Below are 14,409 nucleotides of genomic sequence, written 5' to 3'. Positions count from 1 at the left end.
TGGTTGCCATGCCTATGGCATCTTGAAGAGAAGACACTGGGTCCTTGAGCAGGCAGGAACTACGCCTAACAACATCAGTTTTTAGCACAATTTTGGACACATGTGGGTCACTCAGTGCTAGCCGAATGCTGGCATGATTGAAGACACATTAAATGTGTGGCAAATAACATGGGTATGCTGTGTTTAGACCCTTGTTCTTGATTACTGGGCCTGCTATCGAATCTTAGAGTATTTCTCATAATGTGCAACATCAGAAGTTTTGGATATAGCTATATAACTTTACCGATGCTTTCAGAAGTTCATTTATATACAGTGGCATTGTGAGAATAACTATTTTATGATACTAAGCAGGATGCTTAATTGCTCTAAGTCTCAGTTTCTCTTAACGCATAAACCTTGAATAGTTCTATTTGTTAATTACCTAAAACTCCCCAGAGGCAGCTGGCATTAACGGTTAACAATGAGTGCTTTGAGGTGGGATGGTTTTAAAGTGGGATGGGTTTAAACGCAGGTTCTGCCACTTTCTAGATGTATGACCTTCTGTTTTACCTCTCTGAGCCTATGTTGTCTTATCTATAAAATAGGGATAGTCACCAGGCCTAACAATGGTGGGTTACAAACTTTAATGGTAGGAAAGTGCTTAGAACAATGCCTGGCACAGGGTAATGGCTTCATAAATGTTACTTATAATTATTGTTCATCAGGAAGTTATAAACATGGGCAGAGAAGATCCACGTAGTTATGCCACGGCTTTGCAGAGAGGACACCAGGAATACACAAGTCAATCATATAGATAATAATAGCTCAGAATTATTTAGAATTTTATACATTTCAGTGTGTTCATACACTTTAGGTCCTCAGACACCCTATGAAAGGTTTGGGAAATGTAATAAATATGAACTGACCATGTTTAAGTGTCTAGCGTCAATAAAATCAGTATTTACTCGCAAAAATGAAATACCCTTGTTAAGAAGAAAGTCAGTCTGTCCTTTGAATTAGTCCAGGATAAAAGGGTAACGGCGAGGTATCTGGGAGAACTACAGTTATTGACATCACTGACCTATAAACATATTCCCTCCAGCGTGATATACAGCACTTCAGTACCCTTGTTTTTCTATAATTGCTATTACCAGAGCCTTTCAATTTCAAGTGCTCAAACGAGAGCAATTCATATTTCAGATAATCTGCCAACAAGGAAAACTAATTTCAAAATATTTGATCATAAAAGTTGTCCTCAGCTTCTACAGAGATAATTTAGTCAAATAATATCAGATAATCTGAGAGCAGTCTTAGCAGGAAATTGCCCCATCTAAGCAGCCTCCATTTGCACTTATATAAATGTACTGAAAGTGTAGGAGACTTTGACAGCCTGCCATATGTGATTTCATTCCATAGCCTACCTACTTTACCATCAAAAGTTATATCCTTTGAAGCATTGCCAGAATTACTTTACCCCAGTAGATATGCTAGATGTGCCCTTTAAAAGCCATATCATTTCTTTTCTACTCTGACTAGTTCAGGGTAGCATCTGCTCAACTAAATTCCTTTGAAGGTTAAAAATAAAATAGCCTACTTCTTCCAGGCTCCCCTCTCCACCCCTACCCTAGTGCTTAGGAGAAAACGTCCAGTGTTGAATGAATTTCAGAGAGCACAGGTTTTAAAGAAGAAGGAGCCTGAGAAATCACCCCCTCATTTCACACTTAAGAAAAATTAAGATCCAGGCTTCTGGAAGGTCTCTTGCCTGATTAGCAGCAGAGGCAAGACCAGAACCAGGTCTCCTGGATCTCAGTCCGGAGCGCTGTCTCCTGTTTCTCCAAAGACAAAAGGATCAAGCCAGAAACTGACACCAGAAACACCACCAATGGATGTGGTGTTTTAATTTTCTAAACAGAAAATGAATGCTTGGGATTTCGTCTCCAGGAAAACATTTGCTTTTTAGAAATAGTCCTACTTGGCACTCTCTCTCCTCAGTGCTGCTGACAGTTGCAGTCAGTTATTACACTGTTGTGACTTGGAAGCTGATGCCCCCAAACAGATCAAAATTAGGAGCATCATGATTCAGGATTGTCTATTTCCCCCTCAGCTTGCTAATCTATGCTTCTTTTATAATTATTTTAAAAGGCACTATCTGATTTCCTGAGCACCGCCCCAGGTGTTCTCAGTGATAATGAATGGATAAACATATCATCCAGTGTCACAGAGCAGTTGTGACATTTTAGAAATATCTTCAGTTCAACTCTTCTAATTTCAATGTATGTTACACCCAAGGTTGCAGGCCTGTGTTTTTACTAAAGAGCTGAATGAGTCCCAGTAATTGCATGATTTACTTGTCTGCTCAAGTGAAAAGGTTTTGAAATGTGGTGAAATGGCGCAGTCGTTTCCTGGTCTTTGCAAACCCTGCAATGTCAATTTTAATTAATGAACTGGAAAAATTATGTTTTTTTTTCCTTTTTTCCTTTATTATTTATTTTATTTTTTTTTTATTTCAGGGAATTGGTTCCCAGTCTCACCTCTTATTTTCCTGTAATTTGCATCTTCTGTCCTGAGGGATGTGCAGACTTTTGTCATTCCCACAGATATGCAGACAGGACATCACAAGCATGCTAAGCCTCTGCAGCACAGCAGCTCAAAGTGATCCTAGCCAACTAGAGTACACAGTCTGATCATGTTTCCCTCGTCAGAACCAGGGGGTTGCAAATAACAGCCCTATTACACTGGGACACTCAGGTTGAGGAGATCCCCATACTTAACTAGGAATGGTGAGCCCCGCTTGCTCTTCAGAAGTTGTCTGCCAGAATAACCTTATTTCCACATAGTCGCTGCTGATTGATCTTAAAGTGAAATGCCTCCGAACACTTTAATTTTTGCGCCTCTCTGTTTCCTCTACCCCCTTCCTTTTGATTTCATCAAGGAGTAATGATTCTCTGCATAGATATTTAAAAGCAAGAAAGAAACTCACCACTTACAGGAACGTTTCACAACACAAATAATTTTTGTCTTGTCATTTCACAATTTTGCTAGCCTCGACATTTCTTAAAAGAAAGCAAGCCAGCACAGTTCATGGGAAAGAACCAGATCCTAGCTAATGCGACCATTCCTGTTTTCTGGAAACATTTCTCAGCACTTCTCAGATATATAGACAAGTACTTTTGCGCAAATGTTTTTTAAGCTCTCCAAAGTATCAAGTTCAACAATTAGGGACTTTGATGAACCAGATCTAAGCATCTAATAAAGTACGGTAGGAACAAACACCCGAAAGTCCAGAGAGACTACAGAGTAATAATAAAACTCAGAGGTTCACGTACGTCGTGTATGTGTTTATGCTCCTTAAAGCCTTAGCTCTTTCCTAATCGAGAGGCAATCTTCTATTGTTTCCTTGGTGAAGCATTACTAAAAGGGATTGCCTGTGGTTCTAAAGCGAGGCTCCTATCAGGGAGAGAGGCCAGAAGGGAGGAGGCTGCTTGATACAAAGCTTGCTTCTCCAAAACGTAGAAGACAACACTAAATGGAATGCATGGTTCTTTACCTGAATTCAAATTCTGCAACACTGATACACTTCTGAGATCTACAAAATGTCATACCTGGTACAAAGGTATTTTCTGCTGCCTCTGCAAAAGGCCATAACTTGCCCTGAAAAAAATCCTATCCCAAATCACTTTTTTTTCCTTCCCAAGAAAAAGTTCCTTCTGCATACGTTCTCTTGCTCTTGGAAAGTTTGCGTAGTTATTGAAAGTAGTAGATATAATCTGCCGGCCTATGTCAATTTAACAGCATCAGAGGAAGTTTTTGTTTATTACTGAATGTGGTAAATTTGCTGTTGTAGGAGGCTGAAAGGGGAGGAGACACCCAAAGGAAAACCTGGTTTGTTGTTTTAGTGAATCATTTTGGAAATTATTTCCATCAGTAGACAAAAATGCAGTAGGCATAAAAGCCAAATCAGAAAGAAAGCAACTTACACATTCATATATGTATATAGGTGTGCACATCAAAGGATGCTCTAAATCACTGAAACAATTGTTCTCGGTCTCTTTAAAAATGACTACTTAGGAAAAAGAGATCGCATCTTGGACAGTCATCCAAAGGGGACTGGGGAACAACAAGGATAAAAGCCACAGGGCATTTGTTGTCTAAAACTGGCATCGATTCTCAGGTTATCAGCCTAGTTCTAGAACTTATGCAAAAAACTAAAGTCAATTTCCTTATTATTTTCCTACTGAAATTATCACTGAAATTGTCGCCATGTTACTCCTGTCATGAAAACCATGTCTTCTTATGTAAGAGCAAAAACCCAATATAGATTGAATGTGTGCGTGTAGAAATGAAATTTGGATTTCACATGAATTTAACGATTCTATGACCTCCTTCCCCAGAGGTCAAGTTATTTCTTATTCTTCATATGAGCACTGTGCCTTCCCTCTTCACTCTCACAGGGGCCAGGCTAAGTGAGCGAGGATAGCTGGTTTAGGTGCAGAGGTATTATTTTGCATATATTGCCTATATAAGCACCACGTTATAGACAGAAATTATCTTTACTTTCCAACTTTGCATAATAAAATAAGCCATTAAATTAATACCATATAGAAAATACTGCTTGTCAGGCAAAGAAATGTACATTGCTTTCCAGAAAACCAGGGATATTACACTGCCAACGTCTGCATGAATAATACATGGGTTAATTCAGAAAAAACACCATTTCATTATTTAAAAATGAATAAATTACAGACTTAGAATGATGACTAAATTTTCTTCTCCATCTTACTTTTTTGCTCAGTGCTCTACTTTAAAAGCAAAAATGAAACTACCATTTTATCCACACAAATAAAACAAGCTAGTCCCTCAAAAAATATTTTTTTTCCCCTGGCTTTGTATTTCCCAATCCCATAAAATGAAGACACTTCATTTTCTTTTTTTCTCTGGATCATATGAACTGCAGAAATTAAGAAGCCATGTAAAAGGTCTTCAGATTATACATCTGAAAATGGTGAGCCTACGTTTTATTGTCTTGTGAGGCTGTGATACAGTCTGACTAGAAAAGCCCCCATTGCAGACAGGACTTCCTGTGTTTTAGTCTCAGTGCCTGGTAAAATATGTTCAAAGGAATAAATAAGAAGACTATAATTCTCATGTATGATGATGCGGATTTCCTTCATTTTCTCTCAGAGATTTTGGTTTACTCAGATGGCGTGTTAAAAATCGGTCCCATTTGGGGACTGATGAATGCCTGGGAGAGAGAAAGAAATGCACCAGCAATAAGAAATTAATTTCGAGTTAAAATAAGTAAAACATCGCCGTGCAGTGCATTTAGGCTGAGCATAAAGTGACAGCCAGCAGATTATTCTACCGATTTCTAATGCTGGAAATTCGGATGGCATTTACTAGCATAACCTTTCAACTCTGAGCACATCAATAGAGGCCGACAGTGGCTTGAAATATGATTCCTTGCAGATAGCATATCCTCATTCATCTGACTGTGCTCCTCTGTGCTCCACTGCACAAACAGCGTCTCACCCACTTCTGAGAGGACACTAATAAAAAAGGCATCAATTTTCAGCTCTAGTACTACTGTGATCTCTTTATATGTTCGACATCCAACATTAAATTAAAATGCTGTTATAAATCCTACTTTCTGAATCTGGAATGAGTGTTGGGTTTTTGTCGCATGAGACTGCAGCAAATCTTGTCAAAAGCAAGGAAGCACGTCTTGTTCACTCAGAATTAATGTTGTGGATGAAAGAAGGAGGTAAAAGGGGTTGAATATGGTGAACTGAGGGTGTCAAAGCCGGTGGGGACTGTAGCTTGAGGGTGCCAAACCAGGCAGGGTATTTGCTGCTTTCAAGAAGTGGCTAATCAAGAATTGTAATTACCAACGACAAGCCGTGTGGCAGGAAGATTACTGATAAACAGACAGGCGCACACACACACACACACATGCACGTACATCAACAGAAAAATTTTAAGCATAAAAAATTGTCAATTATTCCTCTCCAGCAGAAAAAAAACATTTTCTGAACACCAGTGGTCCTGAGGAAGCCTCACGGGTTACATCAGCTCTTTGCAACAGAGGCTCTCACTGGGACACGAGGCCCAATGGCACTGGGTCACTTGTGATCCGGGCCTTGTGTCATTATTACATAATTTTAAAGTTACAGGAGAAACAACCTCAAATCCCTGGAGGGTGAGGAAACAACATTATTAAAAACTAAAGGGTATGGATTAAAACAGGTTCAGAAGCTTTCTGTGTCAAACCTGGAGGGGAGGAAATGAAACGAAAGGAAACAAAACAAAACAAAACAAAACCCTCGCAAGTACAAGGAGGAAAGAAACAGGCTAGCTTTTGACATTTTGCTAAAGACGGGATGTTACAATAGGGGAACATTAGGGAATCTTTCTACTCTTTCTGATAACAAGATCCCTGCTCATATAAATTATCACCTAGAACTCTGTGACCTAAAAGGTAATAAGGCCTTCAACAAAGATACAGGGTGCGGAGCTGCTGTGTTCTGCCCGGCTCATTCATAATTACGGATAAAATAAAGAGGCGTGTTTGCCTATTTGGGAGCGGGGGACGGGGGAGGAAAAGGGGGAAGAATGAGCAGTTCAATATCTGGATCGAACAGAGGAACTTTTTCCCCCAAGGATCCTGCAGGGAGGAACCTTGACATGCACAAAGTCAGAACGTAGACAAAGTTGCCCTGGTGAGAACGATAAGGTCACCCGTGGGATTGCTGAGATTATCTCTGTCAAGCACTCGGACAGCATGCAGTCAAATGATGCATCATGCAGTCATTTTCGGGGGGGAAAAATCAATTTCTTCACCAGGTCGCTATTTGCTTTTCAAAGTGCCCTTGTAGGCCTTCACCACCAAGCATTTATCAATTTAAATGTTGTAAATTGATAATGTGCCACTGTGCCTTGTACTGTTTCTGAATTATTTTGATACTTATATTTTCTCAATAGTCTCTAAACCCTCAGAGCTTCCTCATTCAAAAGGGCATTTTTCTTTGTTACACCAAGAAGTGATGAACTTTTTATGATTAGTACAGGAGAAAAATGCAGACTTGCTGGGGCGAAAAAAAAACATACAAGCTGCGGAAAATTACACATTTTTCTTTTTCTTTCTTTTTTTTTTTTTTTCAAGTTAAGGTATGTCTACTAGCAAGATTTTTAAGACAGGGGCCACAAAGCGATATTTGGCGGGCTACGTATACTCATTTATTCAAGGAGTTATCTCAGTGTTGCCTAAATTTAGAACGCCAACCGAAAAAATGCTACCACATAGCCCCATTATTAAAAGCCCTGTGCTGTGTTGAACTAATACCTGTTTTTTTGGTCTTTAGATCCAGATATCTATGTGATGATGCCAAACAAGAGTAGTAACTTGTAAGGAAAGCTAATGTCTACTTTATTCCCCCCCTCTAAAGCAATATATATATATCTTTTACAAGCATGGAAATGAGGATATTAACCACATACTAACCTCAACTCGACTTGCATTGAAAAAAATGTAGAACGGAAGAGTTGAGGGTGCACTTTCCAAAAGGAAAAGAAAGACATGGCAGTTGCAACGCGTCTTTAACCTCCAGTGATTTATTGGCCCTCGGCCAAGTTATCAGGGGAATCTAATTCTTCTTTATTATTCAAATAAACCACATTTGGCACCATGGTTCCCTTTCAGAATAGCTTCACAAATAGACTGAGCTCTGTCATTTATTTGACCTTGTACTTGTGTGCTGTCGCTGTAATTTTATTTGCCATTCTATATAACAAATGCAGAGAAACCTAAAATATGGAGATGAACAACAGGATGGGGAAAAGGAGTTTGTGATAAATATATCCGCATGGCTTTAAAAAAAAAAAAGACTAAATGTAAAACAATCATTTCCCCCTTTTCACCCTCACCTCTATTAGCCCTTCTATCTGCGACCACCCTGCCCCTTCCTGCAAGCTGCCTTGGAGCAAGACAGTTTTGTAAGCTTGTCTGTGGCTCTCTTCTCTCTGGCTTACGACAGCAAGGAGGGATCTTCCACCAGGATGGGGATGTGATGAGGAGAAGTGACTCAGGCAAGCTGGGCACTGGAGGCAGGTGGGGTTGCGGGGTGGGATTAGGAGGCATCTCAAGAGAGTGATTAGCTGGTTGTAGGGTATTTTCTAATGATATCATGGGGTAAAAAATCTGTTCATCTCCCAGTGTGTTCTAGATCCCACTTTATTTTAAATAAGACTCTATGCTAAATTGAAAACATTTTGCTGGCACGGGTGTGCATCAGAATCATCATCTCTCACCCCACTTTCAAAGAAAAATGTTCTTAAAAAATGTAAGTCCATTTTTATCCTCTGGTTAACTGGGACCCATGTCCTCTGCCCCTGGCAACTATAATGTCAAAGTTCTCATCAGTATTTAAGAGTAAATGCAGGATTTGTGTTTGGGTGAGGGAAAGCTGATTTATAAAAGCACATAAAACATCAAATTAGTCAATGCTATTATAAGACCTGGAGATCAGAAAATCACTCTCAAAATGATCTCTGGCACACCACCTGAGAGGGTGGGAAGAGTCCTCTGTCTGCTCATGAAATTTGAAATATGTTTGTTCATGTTTGTTATGTGATCCACACAGCCTTGCTCTGGATGTGAACCCCAATGGAAGCAAATCAACATGTCATAATCCACATATTAGCCGCCATGGAGATCGTATTTGAGATTTATTATTATGCTGCAGTCCCAGAAAAACTTTGCTTTCCATAAAAAGTGATGTTTCCTCATTTGTTGATGAATGGCTGTATTTCCTTTTTTTGCTTTGGTTACCAGGAAGCTCACAGATAAATTTGAAGCTTTATCAGATCACTTATAACCCTCTTAGAGACTCTATTATGTGCTCCTACTATGTGGTAACAAATGACTTACTTTTGTCTTTTCTTTTTCCTTATACCTTAGCTCTATTTAGCCATTGTCTTTTTTTTTTATTATATACATTTATATAAGCTATTTTATTTGTGGAAAGAGGAGGATATAAGCCAACAAATGAATATTTCTCCAAGTTTTAGGTCCTTTATCAAACAAGCATTTTTTAAAATTTATCGTATTAAGTCTCTTTTGGATCCGTTGACAATTAAGCCCCAGACATACTGGAAGAGATTTCATAAAATCAGGCTATGTATTATTATTACATTTTCAGTGTTAGGGAATACACTCTGTTTTCTTTCTTCATTTTCACTTATGCCTATTCCATTATACCTATGGATTAGAGCTGTCTTTAGCAGCTCTGAAGCTATCTGCCAGGTATAAGAAGGCATTTAAATCCCATGCAAACCAAACTCATTAATGATATTTGGGGCTCTTTTTTTTAAGATAGGGCTTCATGGTGAGTAACTAGGAATCATCTTTATCTAGGGAAGTAAGTCAACAGTGCATGTTTCTTTTTATTTTATTTAGTTTTTTTTTAAAGTTTATTTATTCTGAGATGGAGAAACAGCATGAGATGCAGAGGGACAGAAAGAGAGGGAGAGAGAGAATCTCAAGCAGGTTCTGCAATGACAGTGCAAAGCTCGATGCAGGGCTCAAACTCACGAACTGTGAGATCATGACCTGAGCCTAGATCAAGAATCAGACACTTAACTGACCGAGCCACCCAGGCACCCCTATTTCTTTTTTTAATGTTTATTTACTTATTTTGAGAGAGAGAGAAAGCAAGCATGGAGGGGAGCAGAGAGAGAGGAAGAGAGAGAATCCCAAGCAGGCTTGAACTCACGAATGGTGAGACCACGACCTGAGCCAAAATAAAGAGTTGGATGCTTAACTCAGTGAACCACCCTGGCACTCCAACAGTGCAGATTTCTACAACCTGAAAGCACACCTTGAATGTTGCTTTAAATATATATCTCTGGCAGAGTCAAAAGGGCTGCTGAATTGGTCTGAACATCATCACGGATCCCTTCATTCCTGCCATCATGATAACATGAAAGGACTTTACAGAGAATAACTGCCACACATACACGCTGGAAACCAGGAGCTGTTCCACTCAACAGAGTGTAGAGGAAAAACCCACTCTGATTGTCTCTATATTCATGCTATACAACAGAGCTCAGGACAAGTCCCTCTACTTAATTTTCTCATGAGTCCAAATAAAATCTTAATTCTTTCCTGGACATAAGCCACTTTAAAGGCACCATATTTATTTACATGTTGAAGGAATATAAAACTGAGGAAGGGATATTTTGAGAGCTACAAATGTAGGCATAACTATGCTCTAACGAACTGGCATGCTCACAATATTCCTTAACAGTTTGACTGGGTACATCTTTGGTGATACAGCCATACATCGCCTTTATTTAATGAAACTGTTTAAAAAGAAACGGAGGGGCCATAATTTCACAGACTCCTTATCTCTGTCCAGAATTTCACAGGATAACTTCTGAGCCAAAGTTGTAGGTTACAAATAGCACATTTGGTTAGCATTCAATTATGGGCGTGTTTGTGTGTGTCTGCGTGTGTGTGTGCTCATGTGTAAAAAATTAAGTATTTACTTAACCGAATAACTGTGAGTACATTGCGCATCGTATGTCCCCCATGAGTACCCCGTGACCTGGCAACTTCAAGAAGTCACTGAAGAAAGTTGGAAAGGGTTAAGTCTCAAGTACCCTATTGGGACTGAGAACACAACATTTACTGGGTTGGAAATTCCTTCCCAAAGTTGGAGAATTAATTTTTAAAAACAGGCCATGTTCTTAGCAGATTATTTTCACATTAATCCAGAAGTGTTTTTAAACTTTAGTTTTCAATGTTAACACCTACATCGGCATTTGCAAACGTCACCTTCTCGTGATGGACCCTTCACCATTTCACTTGCACAGTGCCTCCAACTGAAGACCTCTGTCTTGTACCTCATAGTCTCCACCATTGCTGGCGACAATGAACCCACCTACCACTGAGGGTACAGCACGTTGGGGCTGGCGTCTGCCCCTGGTTAAGTCAAGATGCTGCCTTGCTGACTACTGATCCACACTGTAAAACCCATCCCATAAAAGAAGCAGGGAATGACCGGACAGAACGTGCCACCTGCTGCAAAATGTCTACACAGCTGCTTTACCCTGCAGAAACCTCAATTATTTGTTCCAGATTTTAAGAAAAGATTGACTTAATGTTACAGTAGAAAAGCAGTGAAATATACTGCTTTTAAGGAGAACCCAGCACAGGGTTAAAGCCAAATCTTTCTTGAACAGATGATATTTCAGATGGCCACACTATTCCAGATGCATCAATTTCCTTGAAAATCCAATCCATATATGTGCATATGCTGTGCTGGCAGGAGGACTGACTGAAATGGCCAAAACCCAAGAGCTAATATTCTTTTGGCCAGAATAATGCAATTATTATTTTCCTAGCTATCAGTCTAAGCATACAGAGCCATCTGTTATGCAAAGCAAACATACACATCTCAATTACAGAAAATGCAGTTGCCTTGACAGAATTTGGATTACACCACTAACCAGGGTTGTAAAATGTGTTTTGAGCTAGTATATAATGGATGCTTTTCAGGAGTTCCCTAATTAGCATTTACCTGCTTAAACTAATTATTCATCCTTCTTCTTCACTGGCTTATTAAACTTTGTTGGATACTGTGCATAAAACAGATGAATATGGGCATCGCAGAACAACAAACAGTGGTGTTTCCAGTCCTGTAAGATACTCACATAGTGGGCACACCCGTTTCAAAACTGAAGATTCTCAAAACTAGGTCCTAAACAGATTAAGATGAGGCTTAGAGTCTATTAAAGGCTATTACAAAACCAGAGATTTCAATAAGATGCAAGAATGCTAACAGTGAGTTAACAATAGCCCAGTTTCTATCATTTGGTTTGCTGAAACCCACATAAAATAGAATTAGTCTATAAACTATAGCCAATAGCTTCGCGCGTTCTTCAAGGAAGAGTTAATGGACCCTTGCTTGGATTCTCAACAGTAAATAATCACATTTGGCAGCATCCCTCCCCCTCCTCCAAACCTCCTCAAATGCCAAATATCTTTCTTTATTATTTCCCAGTGTCTTTCTCAATTTAGCTATTACCCAGCAAACTCACTAACAGCCAAACTGTTCCAGCCGTGCTGGGTGCCTCCTTAGAGCAGTGCCAACTTGCGGAAGCAATGAGTCTGGGGTGGGTCTTGCTTAAGAGGAGAGAGACAAATCTTATCTCCATCTTTAGCTCCAAGGGGCAACTGAATGAGAAGTAGATTATCCAGCTTGGCAGATCATCACATACACACAAAATCCCTCCCACCGAGGCTGTGTTTTCCTCATGCCAAATCACCAGATGAAAAGGGTCAAACTCAGCCAATCACCTGTATGGGCACAAGTATCCAGATGTTCGGCACTTTTACGAGAGGAAAAAAAAAAAACATCTGGATAATTAGTGGAATCGCCAACTTTTCTTCAGGGGATTTTGGCATTCTGTAGATGCAACCTATGCCCTGGAATCCAACAGAAGTAAAATTTTTGTGTTCCAGGGGAATATCAAGAATGGACACCTAGGATTTTGTCCCTTACCTCAGCTGCCTCCATCTTCTTTGTTTTCAACCTCTGACAGACACGTACGAGTAATTAAAGTGCACATAACGAAAGGCTATCTTATTTTATGAAATTGCCTTTCAGCGTTAGGAAGCATTTGCAAAGGCAGCAAAACAGATCCTTGCTGGGACCCTCCCTGCAACACATTTTAATGGTCTCTTTCAGCATTTCTTGACTCCAAATGACTCCTGTCATTGTGTCAGCTCCCAGGATAATGCAGGGTACTCCATAAACATCCAGTAATAGGACACAAGGGAAGCACTATTAGTGTGTCCCTCTCCTACCGGGCACAGAGGTTTCAAAGTTCAAAACAACTGAGGGCAGAAACTTCATTTGTTCTCAATAAATTAATAATGATCCTTGGGGGGGCGGGGAGGGGGGGAACTAAAGTTATTGAGTACAAGTTTATTCCGAACGTTTCGAACTGACAGAATTTTCTCACCAACTTTGCAAGAAGAGTCAGGCAGAGCCATTAAAGAATACATGTGATAATTCACGCCCAACAGAATACCCCTTGAAGAAGGAAAAGCACAAGGCCGAAGGAGGCTTCACAATCTCTGTCAAGAATCTAAATTGTTTTACTTACTTGTGAGAGGCCTAGGTAGATGGAGACGGTTTCAGAAATGTACAAAAATTTTCCTTCTTGATTTAGTGCAAATACAAAGCCATCCAGGGACTGCAGGAAAAAATAAATATATAATTAAGTTAATAAACATATGCTGGAGGTTTAATTAATAGGGCATCTGATACAAAGCAACATACACTGAATTTAAAACCATGTTTTTCTTCCTGTTTAACCGAAGTCCTAAGATCTTCTACTAGGGCCCTGTACGTGAACAAACTAAAGGCCTAAATTAAGACCACAAGCTTTCCTTTATTTCAAGGACTTCCTTATGTCTCTGTCATTTTGACCAAGATACATCATATTCGTGTACAAAATCAGGTCGTGCTGATTTTATGAGCTGTTGCCTTTATTTTTATTTTTATTTTTTGGATTCAGTAGTTTAAGAGATTAAATCAGCCTGATTCTCCATTAATTAGCTGAACAGGAATGGAAATTGTAATGAAATGAGAAGAAAGGGTCCCCATATGAAGAGCAAGTAAAATCACCACTGGAACTACTGTGGACATCAATAATTTGCTAATTAATAAAGGATTATGCCCTTCTCGCTCTCAGCGCCTATTGTGGTAGAACAAATAGAAAAAGTCAATACATTATGGGTGAATGATTATAGGCTGAAACCTTACAAACTGTAATCCTTTTTTTTTTTTTTTTCAAAACTCTATATTCAAGTTTTATTGTGATAGACCTGGTTTCTATTACAACTCCTGAAATGGAAACAAAAGGAGGGGAGTGGGGAGAGAAGGATGCTCTACATCATCTGTAGCTTCTGGAACCTTCGCCCACTTTCCAAAGGGAGGTTGCATTGTCAGTGTGACGAGTGGTGTAAATCGTCATGGACTCCAACTGCAGTCCAGCACTCAAACAGCGAACACATTTGTTTCAAATGCTTGCGATCAAAGTGCATTGTATACCTTCCGCCCCCCCTTAGGTCTTTTGTTTCCCTTTATTTATCTCTAACCAGGTAGGCTGCGCAAGCGATGCTTGCACAGAAAAAGAAGTTTCCACGATTCGTGGTTTTTTTACAAAGGCTGAGAATTAGGAAAGACAGGAAACCCACTCTGAGATCAAGGTATGTGGCAACACTAAATTAATGGCATAATTTTGAAATAGGGAAAGGTGGAAGAAGCATATAAAATTCTGGTAGAGAAATGGATCATCTCATATCTCAGCAATAGATTCAGTTTCCTAAAATACTGAACTCTTTTTTGAGCTCCAAATGTCTAT

The 14,409-nt window shown here is 39.5% G+C and overlaps 1 protein-coding gene across 8 annotated transcripts in view; it reads right to left on the bottom strand.

Annotated features, from left to right (window-relative positions):
- Positions 1 to 14,409, bottom strand: part of NPAS3 (neuronal PAS domain protein 3) — an 858,324-nt gene that overhangs the window by 228,825 nt on the left and 615,090 nt on the right. For all 8 annotated transcript variants that reach the window (XM_078448332.2, XM_078448333.2, XM_078448335.2 and 5 more), the window contains one exon: positions 13,147 to 13,236. In XM_078448332.2, coding sequence (XP_078304458.2) covers positions 13,147 to 13,236 — 90 coding nt within the window. The remainder of the gene's footprint in view (positions 1 to 13,146; positions 13,237 to 14,409) is intronic.

Source organism: Panthera onca, chromosome B3 (genome assembly GCF_046562875.1).
Source record: "Panthera onca isolate mPanOnc1 chromosome B3, mPanOnc1 haplotype 2, whole genome shotgun sequence".
In the NCBI taxonomy this organism is placed as follows: domain Eukaryota; kingdom Metazoa; phylum Chordata; class Mammalia; order Carnivora; family Felidae; genus Panthera; species Panthera onca.
This window is presented reverse-complemented; position numbering and strand designations above follow the sequence as displayed.